General features: G+C 36.0%; 1 protein-coding gene across 4 annotated transcripts in view; it reads left to right on the plus strand.

Moving 5' to 3' along the window:
* Positions 1-22,084, plus strand: part of KMT2E (lysine methyltransferase 2E (inactive)) — a 96,093-nt gene that overhangs the window by 65,100 nt on the left and 8,909 nt on the right. For all 4 annotated transcript variants that reach the window (XM_079785839.1, XM_079785837.1, XM_079785838.1 and 1 more), the window contains 7 exons: positions 46-176; positions 1,200-1,317; positions 2,246-2,355; positions 8,519-8,783; positions 9,671-9,769; positions 19,832-19,996; positions 20,325-20,633. In XM_079785839.1, coding sequence (XP_079641965.1) covers positions 46-176; positions 1,200-1,317; positions 2,246-2,355; positions 8,519-8,783; positions 9,671-9,769; positions 19,832-19,996; positions 20,325-20,633 — 1,197 coding nt within the window. The remainder of the gene's footprint in view (positions 1-45; positions 177-1,199; positions 1,318-2,245; positions 2,356-8,518; positions 8,784-9,670; positions 9,770-19,831; positions 19,997-20,324; positions 20,634-22,084) is intronic.

Here is a 22,084-nt window from a genome sequence, read left to right on the forward strand (position 1 = left end):
AAAAACATTAAGGTTTAATTAATCTCAACATTTCTCTGATTTCAGAGCCATATACAAAAAAATAAGAAAATTCTGAAATCTGCAAAAGATTTGCCTCCTGATGCACTTATAATTGAATATAGAGGAAAATTTATGCTAAGAGAACAATTTGAAGCAAATGGATATTTCTTTAAGAGGTATATGCATTTATTTTCCCATATTAGTTTTCTATTGTTCTGTATTGAATTTTTTGCTATTTTTAACCAAGATGCTGTGTTTATATGTATTTTGTTTTCCTAAGTGATCATTTTAGTATTTAAAACAGTAGTGTAGTTGAACAGTGACTAATAATTTTGAACTATAATAAAATATAAAAATGCAGATATATTCCTGTCTCTTACCCATTTTTATCTTGCTGACACTAAAACAATCTACTTTAAAGATAAACTATAGCAATATAGGTGGATATTAATTAAAAACTCGATTACCTGAGATTATAAGGTAATTTCCATCCAACACCTTTCCTAATTCGTTATAATTGTTAGAACCTGAAAAGACCATTGGTGCCTATCACAAGCAAAACCTCTTCCTCTTTATTAGATGATAGATTTGATCTTATATTATTGCCACCATTTTCAACTCCCACTTTTCTAGGTATGGAATGGCTTTGGAAGGCCTCTTCTAGGGTTTGTGATTTTGGGAGGAAATTGATGTGTTCCTATCACAGCCATTGCTTCCCTGAAGTCTAGAAGTATGTGTGTAACTCTAGAGAGAGAACATTCTCAGTCTATATGCTATTATTAAAAATATTTCTAGTTTATAATGAGTTTTTATTTAAAATAGAAAAGATATATGTGAATCATTCCCTTTTATATAGCAAATTTGACTAAAACAGAGCTATAATTCAAACACTTAAATGCACAAGGAGTTAGGGACTTTAAAGGCATCCAATTATAAGTCCTTCTGTAAAGGTAATAATTACTCCCTTTTTATCTTTGTAAATTTGAATTTCCACATCCTATTAATTATCTTTGACTTATATAAGGTTATAGGAACAGGTAAAAACCTTATTAGCATGAACTAGCCTAGTGGTTAAGAGTAGGTTTTGGTATCAAGCTTTTTTATATTCAATTTCTTGATTTCACTACTTACTGTAAGTCTTTTAGAAGTTTCTTAAACTCAAAATGCTAATGGTTTATAATGCATTTCTTTCTTTGTAGACCATACCCTTTTGTTTTATTCTATTCTAAATTTCATGGGCTAGAAATGTGTGTTGATGCAAGGACATTTGGGAATGAGGCTCGGTTCATCAGACGTTCTTGTACACCCAATGCAGAGGTAAGCTTATAGAGATCCTTTTGGGAGACAGGGGTTGGAGGGGTATGTGGAATTTGAGTATTAACCACTGAAGTCTGGTAGCCTAAAAGCACTTTTTAACTGTTGATGTATTTTATACTCGAGCACCTTTCCATTGTGAAAATTTAGGAGATACTGGCTTTGAGGTCTTAAAAATAACTTTGCACATTGAAGAAATTGTGATGTTTCTTGTAAGAGGAAATATTAGATTCTGTTTATCCTAGAAGAAACTGTATATATGGGTCAAATATATGTTCTAATTTGATCAAGGTAGATGACAACGCTGAAAGCTAAAATAGATTTTATATGTGCTACAATAAAACTGTTTTAATGTTGAGTGTATTTCTGGTTTTGTTGTTTTACATGGAAAAATAAAATTTTTAATTTTATTGTTATATAATGTTACAGTTAAGAATGTAAGTTTTGAAGCCAGACTTACTAGATTCATGTCTTCTCTTTGACTAACTAGATTTATAATTTTGTGCTTCAGTTTTATCTGTAAAAAGGTGTTATGAGAACTAAAGTAGTTATGTAAAGTACCTAGAACAGTGTCTGTCATAGAAAAAGTACAGTGTTAACTGTACCATTACTGCATTTCATCAAGTTAAAGATGCCAGTCCCTATTTCAGAGATGCTAAAAGGTGAAAAAATATGCATTGTAAAACTGATAAAATACAGTATTTTCTTTTTAATACTACATGGTGGGCTGTAGAGTTTGCATCAAACTTGCATTGATGTATCACTTTCCCAGTTGATAACCACTGATTATAGTTACAAGTCTTATAATTAATGCCATTATTTTCCATGTTGTATTTGGGGATTACTTTGAATAGTTTTCAAAATGGTAGGGTGAGATGCTTCTAAAGGTAAAAAATAATCTATAGAAATATAAAATTCTTTTAACTAATAGGTGAGGCATGAAATTGAAGATGGAACCATACATCTTTACATTTATTCTATACAAAATATTCCAAAGGGAACTGAAATTACTATTGCCTTTGATTTTGACTATGGGAATTGGTAAGTTCAAATCTGTAAATAAGATCTGTTGTTTCAACACATTTCCTTAATGTCCACAACTTTTTATTTTTATTTACAAGCATTTTGGTATCAGCTTCCATTACAGCAAAGCTGCTTAGTTCTTTTCCAGACATTCCTTAATTACTGTTGTAATGAAAATGCTAATAGTAATTATGACTAGTAATCCTGATTCAGCTATATAACACTGACCTTGTTTTTTTTTAAATATGCAGTTGTTTTATTATTCTGTAAAAGGTAGTAAAATATACTTAACTTTCCCTTTTTTTTAACTACAACACTGACCTTGTTTATGTAAGAATTTTTCCCTTCTATTTTTTGTTTAATTGGTATACAATTTTATATCAGTTATATTAGTTTCAGTTGTTTGATGTAGTGATTCTACATTTTTATACCTTACAACCTAATTACCCACTAATTCTTTTAATATCTCATCATGCAAATATCAAATATATTTCTATATTCCTTCACCTTTTTCATCTATCCCTCTACTCTCCTTCTCCTCTGTGAACCATCCCTTTTGGTCTCTATTTATGAGTCTGTTTTTGCTTCGTTTGTTCGTTTTTTTAGATTCCACATAGTGAAACCATAGAGTATTTGTCTTTCTCTCTGATTTATTTCACTTAGTGTAATATCCTTTAGGTCCATCCATGCTGTTGCCAATGGCAAAATTTCATTCTTTTTTATTACTGTGAGTTAATCCAGTGTGTGTGTGTGTGTGTGTGTGTGTGTGTGTGTGTGTGTATACCACATCTTTTTTATACATTCATCTATCATTGGACACCTAGGTTGTTTTCATAACTTGGCTATTGTAATTGCTGCAGTGAACATAGGGATGCATGTATCTTTTCAAATTAGTGTTTTCATTTTCCTCTGATAAATACTCAGAAGTGTGTTTATGATAGTTATGGTAGATCTATTTTTAGATTTTTTGAGGGATTTCCATACTGTTTTCCAAAGTTGCTGCACCAGTTTGCAGCTCCACCAACAGTGCAAAAGGGTCCTTCTTTCCTACACATCTTCCCCAACACATTATTTGTTGACTTTGATAGCAGCCATTCTGACTGGTGTTATCTCATTGTGGTTTTGATTTGCATTTCACTTATGATTAGTGATGTTGAGCATCTTTTCATGTCTGTTGGCCATCTGTATATCTTCTTTCTTTGGAGAAATGTCTTCTCGCGTCCACTGCCGATTTTTGATTGGATTGTTTATTTTCTTGTTACTGTGTTTTATGAGTTCTTTATGTATTTTGGATATAAGCCCCTTATCAGGTATGTCATTTGCAAATATCTTGTAGGTTGTCTTTATGTTTTGTTGATGGTTTCCTTCACTGTGTAGAAGCTTTTTAATTTGATGATGTCCCCTTTGTTTATTTTGCTTTTGTTTCACTTACGCAAGGGGACATATCCAAAAAGATAATACTCAGACTGATGTCAGATAGTTTACAACCTCTGTTTTCAGAAGTTTTGTGATTTCAGGGATTACATTAATTTAAATCTTAATCCATTTTGAGTTTATTTTTGTTCAGATTATTACAGTTGTTCCTCTTTTTTCCCCCCATAGCTCCCCTCCACCCAGTTCCCACCCCACCCTCTGCCCTTACCTCCCCCCCGCCACTGTCCTCATCCATAGGTGTATGATTTTTCTTTAATTACTTTATTGATTAAGGTATCACATATTTGTCATCAATCCCCCCCCCCATTCCCATCCCAAACCCCCCCACACGCATGCCCCCATCCCCCTGTTGTCCGTGATCACTGCTTCATAGGTGTATGATTTTTGTCCAGTCTCTTCCCACACCCCCTACACCCCTTTCCCCCTGAGAATTGTCAGTCCACTCCCTTTCCATGCCCCTGATTCTATTATATTCACCAGTTTATTCTGTTCATCAGATTTTTGATTTTTTTTCTTCTTCTTCCTCTTCTTAAAGAATACCTTTCAGCATTTCATATAATACTGGTTTGGTGGTGATGAACTCCTTTAGCTTTTTCTTATCTGTGAAGCTCTTTATCTGACCTTCAATCCTGAATGATAGCTTTGCTGGGTAGAGTAATCTTGGTTGTAGGTTCTTGCTATTCATCACTTTGAATATTTCTTGCCACTCCCGTCTGGCCTGCACAGTTTCTGTTGAGAAATCCGCTGACAGTCGTATGGGTGCTCCCTTGTAGGTAACTAACTCTTTTTCTCTTGCTGTTTGTAATATTCTTTGTCTTTTGCTCTTGGCATTTTAATTATGATGTGTCTTGGTGTGGTCCTCTTTGGATTCCTTTTGTTTGGGGTTCTCTGCGCTTCCTGGACTTGTAAGTCTATTTCTTTCCCAGGTGGGGGAAGTTTTCGGTCATTATTTTTCAAATAGGTTTTCAGTATCTTGCTCTCTCTCTTCTTCTGGCACCCCCATAATTCTGATGTTGGTACACTTGAAGTTGTCCTAGAGGCTCCTTACACTATCTTCATATTTTTTTATTCTTTTTTCTTTTTGCTTTCCCGGTTGGGTGTTTTTTGCTTCTTTGTATTTCAAATCTTTGACTTGATTCTTGCAATCCTCTAGTCTGCTGTTGGATCTCTGTATATTATTTTTTATTTCAGTCAGTGTATGCTTAATTTCTAGTTGGTCCTTTTTCATATCCTCGAGGGTCTCACTAAATTTATCAGCCTTTTCTAGAAAATTCTTGTAAAAACTTATAACCATGGTTTTGAACTCTATATCCAGTCGTTTGCTTTCCTCCATTTCTTTCATTTGTGACCTGTTTATTTGTCTCTGCATTTTGGCTGCTTCCCTGAGTTGATAGAGTGGCTTTGTGTGCTAGGTGTCCTATAGGGCCCAGTGGCTCAGCCTCCCCAGTTACCTGAGGTGGACACTCTTGGTGCACCCCTTTGTGGGCTGTGTACAGTCTTGTTGTGGTTAAGCCTTGATTGTTGTTGGTATCACTGGGAGGATTTGACCTCTAGGCCAATTGGCTGTGAGGATGAGCTGTGTCTATGCTGGAAGAACTTCTGTGCTGGAGACACCCTTATGAGACAAAACTTGCAAAAGCCTCTATGCTCAGCTTGGCAGGGGTGGAGTCTCAGGGCGGAGCAGACAGCAATGGCTTTCCGTCAGCCCTGTCCTAAGAGGCCCCTGGGTCTCAGTGTCCCACGGTAATCGCTGCAAGCACCTCTGAGAGAAAGCTGCCCTCGAGTTTTGCCCGCTGCCAGACAGTCCAGTTTCTCCCCGTATGAGTCTGGGTCCCCAGAGTCTCGCCCAGAACTGGAGTTCCGAGCTGTCGGGAGCTTTTGTCTCCCTCCCGATTGAGAAAGCCAGCTGCGTACTCAGTTGCCAGCCCTCTCCACGCACGCCTCCGTACCTCTGCCTTCTGCAGCTCCTCTGAGTCTCAGTGTGCTTTTCTCTTTCCTTCTAGTTGTAGCATTTCCACTCAGCCAGCCTTCCTGTGGTTCTGGATGATGTCCGTTTTGTCTTTTAGTTGTAGTTTTGAAATTGTTGTGCGAGGCAGCAGTTTAGGTGTTTACCTATGCCGCCATCTTGGTTTCTCTTGAGTTTATTTTTGTATATGAGATAAGAGAGTGGTCCAGTTTTCCCAACAGCACTTATGGAAGAGACTTTCATTTTTCCATTTTATATTCTTGCCTCCTTTGTCTCTAAATAGGATCTACTATTTTGTATATTTTTAAATAACATGTAAATTAGAATCTGTATGATTTTTGCATTCCATCTTTTTTCAGTCATTACTTTTTGAGATTCAATTCTGTTATGTGTAGTTCTAGTTCATTTATTTTCACTGTTGATGGTATTTATTCATTCCACTATTGGTAGAGTTACAAAAAAAATGCTCTTATGACTTTATGAGCATGTCTTCATGTGTACATGTTCTCTCCATGGTAGGGACCTAGGGGTAGAATTGCTGTGTTGTAGAATGTGTACAGCCTCAGTTTATATTAAACATAGATGAATAACCAGTTTGTATTCCGTTTTACTTCCTTGCTCCACTTTACTTATCTTTCTCTCTGATTTATTTCACTTAGTGTAATATCCTTTAGGTCCATCCATGCTGTTGCCAATGGCAAAATTTCATTCTTTTTTATTACTGTGTGTTAATCCAGTGTGTGTGTGTATACCACACGTTTTTAAAAATGGATGCTAATCCATGTGAAATGGCATCCTTTTATATTTTAACTAGAGGCCCGATGCATGAAATTCATGTAGGAGTAAGGCCTTCCTTCCTCTGGCTGCCAGCACTGGCTTCCCTCTGGCACCCGAGATCCAGGCACCCGGGACCCAGGCTTCCCTCGCAGCCCTGGCTTCGTCCAGATTAGCATATTATGCTTTTATTTTTATAGATTACATTATCCTTAATTGTTTTATGGACCCAAGGATCTTTTAATATGTTTGTGATTTTGGCTTTCTTATTAATTGCCTAATCATTTATTCATTTTTTCTGCTGGGTAGTCTTTTTCTTACTGACTTTTTTGAAGGGAGAAGGTTGTTATAAGTATTTCAGTTCATTTCCTCCTATTCTGTATTTTACTTTTTATAATTTTTTGTGGTACCCTATTGAAATGCAGAAGTTTTTAACCTTTTGCACTCGGATGTCAAGTGTGACTTGACACGGTTAGCATCGGTAGCAGCTCGAGAAAAAAGCAAGCGAGTGCAAAGGGTTAATGGTCATTTTGGTTTTTGTCAGTGAAAACCCTCTTACTTTAGTATTCATTTCTATTTGATTGTTGAGTCAGATTTATCATGATACTTTACATGTTTCCTTTTTGGCCCTTTCTCCTGAGACAGTGGAAAATACTGCAAAAATGGCTCTTTGCTCATTACTTTAAGAAACACTATCCCACAGTGGTTAAGAATATAAGCTTTTTATAATCTGACTGGTTTCCAATCCTAGCTGGATCGCTTATTTAGCTATATAACCTTGGACCAGTTTCTTAATCTCTTAGTGCCTCAGTACTTCATGTATACTATGAGAATAATAATACTCTCCTAACAAATTTTTTGAAGATTCAATGAGTTAGTATGTGTTTAAAACAGTTCCTTGCACAAAATAATTACTTAATACGCTTTAGTGTTGCCATCATTATTATAGGGAATTCTGTTACCCTGAAATCAAAGAAGACATTTAGAAAGAGTTTCAAGCTAGTTTCTATTAAACCTGATTTGGAGAGGTAGGAGGTAGACCATTAATATTTGAATTCTACCCGATTCAGAGAATTAGGCAGTTAAGCAGTTTGACCTGTGCCTTTATGCTGGTGTTAAAAGTGAATGAATAGGAGTATTAGAAACTTAGCATATTATTTTTATTTTGAACAAATTTTGAATCTACTTAAAACATTCAACGTGGTAAGCTTCTATTATTATTTAACCTACGTTTGGACATTTATCCTAGAAATGAACTAAATCTTGGTGATAAAGAGATCAGAGCATTATGAAATATTGAGATGCAAAATGTGGGCTTTGGACTCCTATAGACCTGAATCTGGATACCATCCCTACCACTTATTAATTGTGTGACTTTGGACAAGATACTGTTTCTCTCTTGAGTTTAATCTCATCTGTAAAATGAGAGAAATAATTACCACTACTGTGAAGATGAAAGATAGTAGTTATTTTTCAAGCTTCTATTTGAAAGAGGGAACACGTAAGGGCAAAAGGAAGCACTACTTGAAGTTTTTCCAATGTAGTTTTTTAAAGAAACCTGGTTATTGAAACCATTTTGTAAAGTATAAGAGAACTAATTAAGGTTTGATATTTATTATACCTAGCATTTTTTTTTTACTTAGGTCAAATTTAGGGTATTTGTTATAACACTTTGCAACCTCTGAAATAAATACATTTTTGTCTTAATGTGAGCCACAGTATCCTTATACTTAAAAAAATTTTTATTGGAGTTTTTTTTTTTCTGTAAACCATTACTTATTTATCCTTGTGATTGAAGCCTAGAAATCAACTTTTATTACATTGTTCTTATAAGAAAATAAAATTTCTTTGTGATAGTTACTAGGAATACAAATTAGTGAAAAGTAAGGATTACTTATAATTAGTAATAGCATACAATTTTATGGAGTTGCAGCTTAAAATGAATTATAAAATTTTACAGGTTTTTTAAAATGTCTTGAATAACTATTTAACTGGTTATTTTTCCAGTAAGTACAAGGTGGATTGCGCATGCCTCAAAGAAAATCCAGAGTGCCCTGTTCTAAAACGTAGTTCTGAGTCCACGGAAAACATCAACAGTGGTTATGAGACAAGAAGGAAAAAAGGAAAAAAAGAAAAGGATATTTCAAAAGAAAAAGATACGCAAAATCAGAATATTACTTTGGATTGTGAAGGAACAACAAATAAAATGAAGAGCCCAGAAACTAAACAGAGAAAGCTTTCTCCACTGAGACTGTCAGTATCAAATAATCAGGTACTGAACTTTGTGTGTTGCTTCTTAATGAAATAAGTTAACAAAGAAAAGTAATTTGTCATATTTTAGCCTCTTTTTTTTGTTTTATGTAAAATTTCTAAGTTAAGTCCATTCTGTTATTTAATGAAGTTCTTATACACATAAAATACAGGTTCTGCTAGAATTTGTACAATATTTGTTAAACTACAAAGAAACTACTCACCCAGCAAATCTTGGCAGAAATATAAGATTTTTCTAAGGCTGGGTAATTTTAACAATTACTCCATTTTGCACTTTCCTTGTATTCATAGTAAGTGTGCTTATTCAAAGTCTTAAACTGTAAAATTTCCTTTAATATTTGGGACATAATTAAATCAATTATATATGGGTGGCAGACAATATTTTTGAGGGGAAATTCTTAAAAACACAAGATACTTCTGCCCTTCCAGGAAACACTTTATTGTATGTCCTCTAAACAAATGGAAATTAGGAAGGACCATTTAATCATAAAAATTAACATTTTAGTCATTTCCAATACCCTATCTTCTAGAAATAATTTTTCATAAGTTTCAAATTAAAAATTTTTTGAGCACTTGGTATTTGTAGGCACTGGGTTTTTGTGAAATAATTTATGTTTATGTTTTGGGAAGAATATAAACATAAGGCTATCCTACCATATTAACCTTGTAGGCTCTATGGATAAGAACACTATTCACTAGATCTTTAGCAAAATTGATTTTGGAAAGTTTCTTGAATTAGGAAACCAGTTTTAAATTTTTGAAATGGACTTAAGTAGGCTTGTAATGTTTATGTTGAATTCATTGTAGTTGAAAACATTTAAAATAGCTCAGTGCCCCTATTATATGTGGAGTAGTAATTTTCATAAAGCAGTTCTTTCCATCTCTCAGGAACCAGATTTTATTGATGATATAGAAGAAAAAACTCCCATTAGCAATGAAGTAGAAATGGAATCAGAGGAACAGATTGCAGAAAGGAAAAGGAAGATGGTAAGTTGGGAAGCTAGTAGCTGCTTCTTGCTGTCACTTGGGCTTAGTGATAGCTGATCTTCTCATAGTAATTGTTGCTGCCTTTAGGAGGGTTTTTACCCTGTTCTTTGTTTGAAGTTAGCAAACACCATGTGCCACTGAGCATTTGTTTGGCTTTGTCATTACCATTCAGGTTACTTCCACTAATCTTTTGTATTTTTACTGTATGTTCATTAGACATTTTAGAATGTATGATATTTAAGAAATTATTTTTTAAACGCTTTTGAAGCTGAGGACTATTAATAAATTTTAATGCCAGAATTACTGTTGCAAAATGTCTTTCATTAGTTAAATGTATCCTTTCTCTTCATAATTTAATGTAAAACAAAAATGGAATTTTAAAGCTTATAATAGCATCAAATAAATGGCTTATGAAAACAAAAACCACTACTGTTTGGTAGCTACTATTTCTGTATCTTGTACAGCTTTCAATAAAATGTTTGATATTTATATTCCTTGTACTATATTTGTAAATCCTATATAATCCTATATAATAAAAGGCTAATATGCAAATAGACTGAACGGCGGAACAACTGGTCTTTATGACACGCACTGACCACCAGGGGGCAGATGCTCAACGCAAGAGCTGCCCCCTGGTGGTCAGTGCGCTCCCACAGGGGGAGCACCGCTCAGCCAGAAGCTAGCTCATGGCTGGCAAGCAACAGCATGAGGGGACTTACCGCCCCCCCCCCCCAGTGCACGAATGTCGTGCACCGGGCCTCTAGTATCTGTATAAAATCTAGAACAAGATTTAGTTTTACCATCCATGCTAAATTAGCAATTGATACAATATTTAGGCCACAAAGTATTATTATATAGTGTGCCCTAAGATTTGAAAATGACTTTACACAACTAAAGATCTCAGTGTGGGTTTTCTGTGGTCCCTTTTATTTCATATGCTCCCTTATTTCCTGTTTTACTGATTTACACGGTATATTCCATGGAAACTCAGGTCTTTGGAATTGTAGGCCTACTCAATGTAAGTCTGTTTGTTTCATTGCCTTGATCATTTCTCTAGTATTGATTCATTATTGATCTTCAAAATTGTGAAAGCAATGCAGAGCTCTTTCATAGCCTCAGAATTTCAGCGAGAGATAGAAGAAAAATATACGAGAAAATATTTTGGTTTTTTTTAAAAAAGTTCTTCCTTTACCTAAAAGAATCAATATTAAACCTTTTGCAAGGTTCTAAATTACCTGTACCTACCCAGATTACCCTTTCTTAACTAGATTTTCATATTGGACTGTTGATTCCACAATTGCCACAGCTTTGTATTTGCAGTAATTCTGCGGAAACTTTTAGAATGCCAATTTAGGGTATTACTGGTTTTTGTATGAGGCATGTGTCTGGCAGGAGGACCTTTATTGCAACTGCTTTAAAAAAAAAAGGAAATAAAAAAAAAACCTGGAGGTTTGTTCTGTGCCCATACAATAATTTTATTCAGATTGCATTCTAAGTTTATATGACTATGGGCTACTTTAAAAATATCTCCTTCTACCAAAGCTGAGAGAGGTAATGGTACTTAGAACATCCTCATTTTCTGACCCAGAAGAAAATAGATCTTTTTGCTGATGTTGAACATGGTAGAACTTTGGATAAACAGACAAAAAGGCTTACTTACGAATCCATTTTTGGTACTGATTTTGCCTATTAGCATGCTATATTAATATATAAGAATACTTCATTTTTATATCAATTTTAGCATATTCATTTTAACATCTGTTGTGCAACTGGGTTATTTTTCATAGGAATAACGTGGAAAAATGGGAAAAGCTTAAATGTTTAGAATTGGTCTGATATTTTAAAGGGACATGAAATATTTTAAAATCCCCAAAGTCAATTGCAGTGTTGCTGTTTCTAATCGGTATGGTTATTTCCCACTGCCAAAATATTAGTATTTGTGAGGACAAAACGGTTGGTTTTGAAAAGTTTAAATACTAATTAGCATTTATTTTTCTACTCCTTCCATTATTTTGGTTATGTTAACATCAGTAGTTGGAAAGATAAAGTTAACTCCTGAGGAACTTATGTCAAACTGATTTAGATTTTCTTCTGTGACAGGTCAGACTTTACCCTTATGAATACAATAGGAAATACTAGTTTTCATGTGTGTTCATGAGTTTGGGACATAAAAAGGAGTCAGTCATATTCTCCTCCCAGATAAATACCACGTAGTTTCCAAATTCAAATATGCTAAAGCCCATCCTTTTGAAGTATAGCTTGAACCATGTGAAATTGATGTGACCATTTTTTACCTACACAGATGGCAGTTTTATATGTAACCTAATATTTAGCATTTTGCCCAGTCTCTAAAAATTGCACCAGGGGATTTATGTATTTTCATTGCTGGCTTGATCTTTTTGGTGAGAATGAAAGAGAATGAAAGACAATGTCTCTGCCTTAATGGGCATTTACAAAAACAATTGTAATGCAGCAAGAAGTGTGGTAAAGGAGCTAGAAATATAGCTTACAGCTGGGGGGATCAGACACCATTTCATGAACTAGGTAGTATTCATGATGGACCTTATGAGTAGGGTATAAAGTGCAGATTAGCTTATAGCTAAATTGTATGGAATTGAATGGATGGTTATTTCTCCAGGGGAGAGAGCCTGGACATAGTTATAAATGTGATAAATGGTAAATCACATTAAGGTACTAGAGGCCCGGTGCATGACCTTCGTGGGGGGTGGGGGGGCGTCCCTCTTGCAGTCTGGGACCTCTCGGGGGATGTCCAACTGCCGGCTTAGGACATCCCCCCGAGGGGTCCTTAGCACTGCTGCAGAAGCGCGAGAGGCTCCCGCCACCACCACTGTGCTCACCAGCTGTGAGCCCAGCTTCTGGCTGAGCTGCGCACACTGTGGGAGCACACTGACCACCACGGGGCAGCTCCTGGGTTGAGCATCTGTCCCCTGGTGGTCAGTGCGCATCATAGCGACTGGTCTGTCTGCTGTTTGGTCGATTTGCATATTAGCCTTTTATTATATAGGATGATTATAGGCTGATTATTTTAGGGGGAAGGGAGATAAGGTTGATGATCTCAAGAAAGTTTATTGAAATCTTACTATGTGGCCTGAGTAGAAAGCTGTTCTTTCATTAACATTTTCCCTTTTCCTCCATTATATTTTGTCTCTCCCCTCCCTCCCCTAAAAAGTTGTTACCTGCTTATAAAATCAAACTTGTGGCTAAGTGGTATGGAACTGAATAGATGTATTGGACATTTCCTTTTTAACTCGTGAGAAGTACTTCTTAGGCAGTAGGTTGGGATCGATTTGGGAGATTTTTACAGTCAGCCCAGTTAAGTTATGGCAATTGAAACACAGTAGACTGTTTATACTCACCTAAGTCCAAACCAGGGCACTACTGAGCAGACTCCCCCAGGTACACGACAGTTGCTGTGAGGTGAGGTTAGTGGCTATAACCTTGTCAGAGGTAGAGTGTGCCAGAAGGGAATTAGATATTGGGAAGGTCACCTTATTTTGTTGGAATTAACAAGTGACCAATTAAAATACAAAACCATTGAAAGATTTAAATTAAAAAGGAGGCTTGTCCCCTTCCCCATTTAAAATTCATGAAAATAACCTTTTTTAAAAAATATATATATATTTTATTGATTTTTTACAGAGAGGAAGGGAGAGGGATAGTTAGAAACATCAATGAGAGGGAAACATCCATCAGCTGCCTCCTGCACACCTCCTACTGGGGATGTGCCCGCAACCAAGGTACATGCCCTTGACCGGAATCGAACCTTGGACCCTTCAGTCCGCTGGCCAACGCTCTATCCACTGAGCCAAACTGGTCAGGGCGAAAATAACCTCCTTTATAGTATTTTTAATATATTAAATATCTCTAATATGATATCTTTAATTAAAATCTTTATTTCAAAGTAATTTCTCATAATCTTATGAAAAGACTATCTTGGAAGTATATAGTCTTGTTAATATTTGGATGGCCTATTATAGTCAGATTTAACTGGAGTCCCTGGAAGATGGTTCAGGGGGATAGAAATTGCAGAAACAAAAGGGGTATGAAAGGATAGTCACCTAGGTGTGAGAGTCTTGAATTGTCAAGCAGCTAGGATAATCGTGAATTATATATCATTAAGATATAAAGTATGGAAGAGCAAGAATCTCATTGTCATAGACCCAGCTCCTGAGGTGGGGAGGGGAAGACCTGGCTTTTATAAAAGCAGATGATGATCAACAGATGAGCCTACTAAGTGTTTTATGGCAAGCATTTGAGGAAAGATATAGGTTCATGAGTATGAAATAAGTAAGGCTTCCTTATAGCTCACGTTGTGCCCTGAAGACCTTGCCAGGATACAGGATCCCTCATTATTCTTTCAGCCCTCATCCTTCACATAAAATTATTCCACAGAACTCATATTTAAGATGTTTTGTGAAGGCCTGGCCAGCGTGGCTCAGTGGTTGAGTGTCAACCTACGAACCAGGAAGTCAGGGTTTGATGGTCAGGGCATATGCCCATGTTGCAGGCTTGATCCCCAGTGTGGGGCATGCAGGAGGCATCCAATCAATGATTCTCTCTCATCATTGATGTCCATATCTATATCTCTCCCATCCTCTCAGTAATCAATAAAAATACATTTTTAAAGTAAAAGATGTTTTTTGAAAAAAAAGAGCTCTGTGGCCACTTGAGTTTAGTAAACCACATACCATGTCCCAAACTTTGAGATTCCCAGTATACATGGTGTGTTTAAAAACTCAATAAATTGTTAGCCGTGGCCACAAGGCTCGGTTGGAGCATTGTCCCGTACACCCAAAAAGGTTGCGGGTTCAAATCCTGGTCAGGGCACATACCAAGATGTGGGTTCCATCCCCTGTTCAGGGCATGTACAGGAGGCAACCAATCAATGTTTCTCACACTGATGTTTCTTTCTCTCCTTTCCTCTTTTGAAAATCAATAAAAACAGATCCTCAGGTGAGGATTTGAAAACAAAACAAAACTGTTAGCATTTCCTAAACTTGTACACCCTTGCAACTATTTTGTGGTGACATCTTTGACATCCCAGATTTTTATTCCATGGAATACAGAGAAAACACTATACAGATTCCATGCTGTTACTAATACCTCTAGAAAGTGACTTAAGAAGATCAGAAGATGCAAAAGAAATTTAAATAGTAAAATTAGAGAGAGTGAATTTGTTGCCGGCAAAATTATCTGATGACATACTATCCACCTCACTTTTCTCTCCTTGTAGCATGATTAAATTGATGTTGATTGCTAATTTTAATTTTCTAAAGTCCTTTTTTCTCTCATAGTTTAGGAATTATGTTTCTAAAGTATTGAAGAGCAAAAGGAAACCTGTTCATTTTTACAGGTTCAAACAAAATGAGGACATTTAGCTTTAGCTGTCCTGTAATAAAGATTTCTAAAAGCTTGTTTAAATACTTCAAGTTATATGCCTTCAAATAACAGTGACACGTGCTTTGTATACACAATTCTTAGTCACTTAAAAAAAAGAAGGCAAAGGTCCTTTTGGATGATAGCTTGTAGGAAATAATATGTGAAAATCAAGTAGAAAACAGTGCATAAGGTTAAACTAAATTGTCGTGTGGTAGAGAAGAAATGTTGATTCCACCACGAGCCATACTTGCTATTTTGGAATTATTTTATTGGTAACCAATCTTACCTATTTTTTTAAAGTAATAAATTTTAATAATTTCTAATTCCTATTCAAAAGGGTAAGTTACTTGAGTAGGGAATTTTTCCCCCTAAAATATGTATTTATTGATTTCAGAGAGGAAGGGAGAGGGAGAGAGAGACATAGAAACATAAATGATGGCAGAGAATCATTGATCGGCCGCCTTCTGCACATCCCCTACTGGGGATCGAGCCCACGACCTGGCATGTGCCTTGACCAGAATCGAACCCAGGACACTTCAGTCCGCAGGCCAATGCTCTATTCACTGAGCCAAACCAGCTAGAGCAGTAAGGAATATTTTAATTTCTCTAAGTCAAAGCTGTAGAGTGGCAGATTGGCCCTACCCTTCCCTTTTCCTTTGAAAGGCAAGATTTTCTTTGTTTTGTTTCTAAGAAAAGCCTCTTCCTACCTGATAGCAAGGTAAAAAATTAAATCACAAGCTCTAGATTAGCAAATTTCCCTCAAAAGCTACTATGATGGAGCATCTACAGTTTATAAGCTTATATTTACTCAATTTAAATGACCCAATATCTCTAATTGGGATAAATAATAACAGTTTACTCAGTGAAGTGTATTTTTTTAGTTGCAATATTACATAAAATTTTAATTCATGTTTTTTATTATGTAACTTTGAACTATATGGACATTAGGTTTCCCACATTTTTGAATAGGAGGCTTAGACAAGATCTCCATAGTCTCTTCCAAATATAAAATTATATGATATCAGTGTATTTTTACATTGAAGCATAAAGCTGAAATAAAAATTCTCAAAATTTTCGAGTGATAAAATTCTATGGAGACATTAAGCAGCATTTCTTTTGCTTATGGGAAATTACATACTCTATATTTGCTTTTGTATACCTAGAAACTATATAAAAGCCTAAGCGACCTTTACGACCCAATGACCTGACCACTGGCTTGTAGCTATGACACGCACTGACCACCAGGGGCAGATGCTCAATGCAGGAGTGCCCCCTGGTGGTCAGTGCGCTCCCACAGCCAACCTCCTGCGGTGCCTCCCTCTGGCCGGTGGGCCCCAATCGGCTCTGATCGCCAGACAGGCCAAGGAACCCCACCTGTGCACAAATTCACGCACCAGGCTTCTAGTACAGGTGTCGCCAACCTTTTGGGCCTCACAGACCATCAGTGGTCCGCGGACCACCGGTTGGCGACCGCTGCTCTAATATGTCATAAAAGCTATCTAGGTAGATCTCATCCGAGATCCCTCATAGTTTAGCTTAGCACCCGGCACTCCAGCATTAACAGTGTGTCAAGAAATAATGTAATATTCCTGAAAGGCAACCCTATCTGATTCTAATTATATATCAGTCTATCAATTGTCTAGCTCACAGATTATTATGACTTTGAGGTTTGGAGAGACATAGGCCTGTAATGAGTCATGGTTATAGGAATGCATGTCTTAGTAGTAGCCTTATGTGACAAGTATGATCTAAACTACATCAAGCACAGATGTTAAAATCTATGGACAGTCTGCTGGATTTCATTAGGACTCAATTTCTCTAATCCCCTAAACAGCTGTCATTGCTTCAAGTTATACACAAAATTGTTATTTTTCACATGGCTAGTAAATTTTCATTCTTTAAATAGATACTGCATAGCTGGTTAATGTATCAAAGAATGCATTAGATGTAGTGGTGAATATAAAAGCTGAATGACATGAACCTAATTTAAAATAAAAGTAGATCTGCACTCATTTTTTCTCATGTAGAATATCAGATACTGTACATTTTCAACATTTGTGTTTTAAGATGAAACTGGGTTAAAGCTATTAAGATATTTAATAGATGTAGTAAATGTGGGAGCAGTTATGTTTTATGCAGAATACCAGTGGTTGTTAATTGTAAAGAGTGAATCAGGAAGTAGGAAACTTGGATAATAATTACAGTACTGCCTTTCAGCGAGTCAACTTAATATACCTGTGTTTGGATTTCTGTCTTTTTCTTTTTAATGTTTTTATTGATTTTTTTTAGAGAAAGAGGAAGGGAGAGGGATAGACAGAAACTACGATGAGCGAGAAATATCGATTGGCTGCCCTCCTGCAGCCCCTTCTTGGGGATCAAGCCTGAAACCTGGGCATGTGCCCTGACCTGCAATCAAACTAGGGATCTCTTGGTTCATGTGTCGATGTTCAACCACTGGCCACACCAGCCAGGCTGGGCTTAGATTTCTTAAGCAGCAAAGGACTAGATTATTTTTTAAGATACTGAACAGCTCAAAAAGATTACTAGTCATCTCTAAATAAAGGATTTTGCTTTGACTATCAAGTAGTTGTATTATTTATAAGGGAGTTCAGTTTTTAATTGCATGAATTTAGTCTTTACATGAAATAATTTTATCTCTGACCCTCACACTCACCATATCCTAAATAAGTGAATATTGGACTATGTCAAAGAAAACTTCTTTAGGCATAAATTCATATTCATTTTAGAAAATCCTCTATAATCATGATATAGAATGTATCTTCATTGGGTGCCTGGCTTCTGGGTAATTATTTTTAATATAAAACAATCCTTGTTAAGGCAAGTTTAAGTTTTTCTTCTCAAAGAATGTACTTTACCCACATTTTTTTAAATTTAAAGTAATAAACACAATAATAATAATAATTACCCTTTCCTTCCCCACCCATCCCCATTGAACAGGTGAAGCAATTACGAAAATTATATTTTCCTGTTGCTCCAGATTTCTAAATTTAGGGTTTTAGAAAAGCCCTGAAATATGGAGACCAAAGGTTTTATAGAGAGACATAAGATAAAAGTGATTTTAAAAGACCAGGGATGAATTATCTAAGGAAATAATTCAGCTTTAAAATTCCCACTTCTAGTAAAAAGATGCAGATATGTACCTATGAACAAGCAATCTTACCTTTTTGGACCTGTTCCTTACCTGTAAAATAAAGAGGGTGAGGATAACACATATTGTGAGAGTGATACGTTTGCAGTATGACCATTTAACTACTTAGAAACGTATAAGTATTCTCTGAGGAATTCTGTTGACATATTACTTTTTTTCTTCCTTTGTTATATTCAGTAAGGGAACAAATACAGGAAAGAGTAAGCAGTAGGTTCCAGATTGTAGGTGTTTGATGCTTGAATCTTTGCTTATTACTGGAACTAAAGTTCCAACTGAAAAGACCATTCAGCCAGACCCTGAGTTTCTGATCTTTCTCCCCGCCCACATCGATGGCAATAGAGGAGGAAACACAAACGGATCTGAGCCTCATGGCCTGGTTCTTTGATTTGGGGAAATGAACAGTTGATGGATGTACTTCCTTGAAAGCTGAAGCATTTGCCAGACCCACTGGCCAAGGCTCTGGGCCTTGGTTTTAATGTTCTCTCTCCAAAAAGAATTCATGCTCACAGGAACTATTGCTGTTCCACAGTCCCTGCCTTGAACTGTCAGGGTAAGACAGGAAGAGCAGAAGGTAGAGGAATGCCATATAAGAACTATAATGGAGGGCAGAGGAGCCAAAGTAGAAGTAGTATTAACACTCATGGAATGCCTACCATTTTCCAATTACTGCTAAAAAAGACTTAACAGCTATTTTCTATTTGAAATCAGTAATGATTTGGTGAAGTGTAAGTATTATTACATTTTATAAGAGGCTCTAAAGGTTAAGTTGTCTAGGGTCACGGAGATAGTAAGTGACTGGTAGAGTCACAATTTGAACCCACGACCACACCACACGATATCCTGCTACCATGTCAGTAACATATTCACTCCTTACGGTTAGATGAATTTAACCTTTTCATCATAGAACTTTGATTCGTATTTCAAAAGGCTGACTTTTCTATTATTGAGAAAAAATATTTTTATTTTGTTAAAGCAAAATATAGTTTATTTTTTGAGCCTTTTGGTTTTGTTTTGCTTTACCCATAATCATCCAAGTGTCCCTTTCATGAAATCTATTTGTAATGTCAGAGCTTACCGAGATGTTTGTGATTCTGAAAGGTCTCGAATGAATATAAATGTGTTCCCCCATTACCTACCATCAGTATAAGTGTTTTTGCTAACAGCATCATAAAAATTGTTTTCTAAATTTGCCATGATGCCCTAGCTGGTTTGGCTCAGTGGATAGAGCGTTGGCCTGGGGATTGAAGGGTCCCAGGTTCGATTCCAGTCAAGGGCACATGCCCGGGTTGCAGGCTTGATCCCCATTAGGGGGCGTGCAGGAGGCAGCCAATCAATGATTCTCTATCATCATTGATCTCTCTCTCTCCCCCCACTTCCTCTCTGAAATCAATCAATAAATAATTAAATATATATAATTTGCCATGAACATTTGGACTTTTGAATTGTACTTTAGAGCAGTGATATTTATGTCATTTAAAATTTAAATTTCATAGACAAGAGAAGAAAGGAAAATGGAAGCAATTCTGCAAGCTTTTGCCCGACTGGAAAAAAGAGAGAAAAGAAGAGAACAAGCTTTGGAAAGGATCAGCACAGCCAAAACTGAAGTTAAAACAGAATGTAAAGATACACAGATTGTCAGTGATGCTGAAGTTATTCAGGTATTCTTATTCAGGTCCAGTTATATTTCACCGTTAAACTCTTTATAATGATTAAACCTGATTTAATTACATTTATAAAGAATTTTTAATGTCTGATATTAGCCTTTCAATAGCATTTCTCAAGTCCTATAAGAATTTAGACTTGAGATAAAGATTCTACTTGTTTTGTTTTTTAGTAAAAAATGTTTTATGTCAGTTTGTACATATTGAAATTCATAAAGAAATTTGGGGAAGTTAGCTTCTGAAGTAGATTAGCGCTATTAGATTTCAACTTCTCACTTATGTAAACATAGTATTAAAAGTTCTATTCTGTTGTATTTTGAATTAGGAACAAGCAAAAGAAGAAACTGCTAGCAAGCCAACCCCTGCCAAAGTGAATAGAACTAAACAGCGAAAAAGTTTTTCTCGCAGTAGGACTCACATTGGACAGCAGCGTCGGAGACACAGAACTGTCAGCATGTGTTCAGATATCCAGCCATCTTCTCCTGATATAGAAGTTACTTCACAACAAAATGACATTGAAAATACTGTACCTGCAGTAGAGCCAGAAACTGAAACTGCACTAACAGAAATAATTACTGAATCTGAAGTTCCAGCACTTAATAAATGTCCTACAAAGTACCCCAAAACAAAGAAGGTATGGCTGTTAATGAATGTAAGAAACAGCTTCCTGTCTTACGTGAAATATACTTGTTTTTAAAATTCAGCCTATAACATCTCATAAGAAACAGAATAAGAGGCATAGTTTTTATATTTGCTAGTTTTTATACTTTTTAGCTAAAAAAGGAGAATTACAAGACTATAAAATTAGTCGATATAAATGGTTATTGGTATGAATACAATAACAATTGAGTCTATCAAGATCTACTTTTAGTATTGTGATTCAGGATTTCTTTAAATAATTTGCCTAACCAAAGTTTACACTTAAGAAAAATAACTGGTTTTAAGATGTTATTTTTTCTTTGGTCTTCGTATTTTTTTTTTTTTATGAATTCCACATTATAGGCCGATTATAAGAATTAAATGTGATGAAATTGTGGATTTCCATAGAATGTGTGAAAATTCATAAGGATAGTTTTAGATCAGTTAATAAAAATCTTTGAAAACCTGCCATTAAATTTAATGAAGCAGTATGGGAAACTATTCACTGAGATAAACCCATCTGAATTCAGAAATAACAGAACATCCTTAATGAAGTTTCTGTTTTTCTCTCACTTTTTTTGTTGTTAATCTTTCCCCGAGCATCATATTTTTTCCCATTGATTTTTAGAGAGAGTGGAAGGGGGGAGGTGAGGAGAGAAACATCCCACACATGCCCTGACCAGGGCCAGGAATGGAACCTGCAACTGAGGTACATGCCCTTGACCAGAATCGAACCCATGACCCTTAAGTCAGCGCATGGATGCTCTAACCACTGAGTGAAATTGGTTAGGACTTTCCTCCCACTTTTGAATATAGTACAGCAGACTGGATGGAGCAGAGATCCCAAAGTAGTAATCTTTAGGCAATTTGGGGAGGGGGCAGATCATAAACGTATACTTCCATAACTTCTACGCCAAAATACTTTGAAACTTGAGGTCGAGGTTTCGATTCCCGGTCAGGGCACATGCCCAGATTGGGTGCTAGGTCCCCATTGGGAGGCGTGCAGGAGGCAGCCAATCAATGACTCTCTCTCTCAGTGATGTTTCTGTCGCTCTCCCTCTTCCTTCCTCTCTGAACTCAATAAAAATATATTTTTAAAATGCTTTGAAATTTAATTTATCTTGTCTTTGTTCTTAACACATTCAGTAGTTTGCCAGTACTGTGAAACCATGAGAAGTATACTTAGTAAATATCTAGGACTGACCCTGGAGAATACTTTAATGGAGAATCAGAGGGTTAGTTAGAGATAAGATCTAAACACAGTTCTGTTTAATTTGAAATTTGTGAGATCTTGAGCAAACAAGCCATTGCCTCAAGAAGGAGTAGTTATTTTTGCCCACTTTGGAAGGACAAAAGAGATAATCACAACTCTTTCTTTGTAATTTTGATTAAAGGGAAAACTCATGTTTAAAAAAGAAGCTATTTTCTTGATTACAAATATGACAT

Source organism: Cnephaeus nilssonii, assembly GCF_951640355.1.
Source record: "Cnephaeus nilssonii genome assembly, chromosome: 12".
Lineage (NCBI taxonomy): Eukaryota > Metazoa > Chordata > Mammalia > Chiroptera > Vespertilionidae > Cnephaeus > Cnephaeus nilssonii.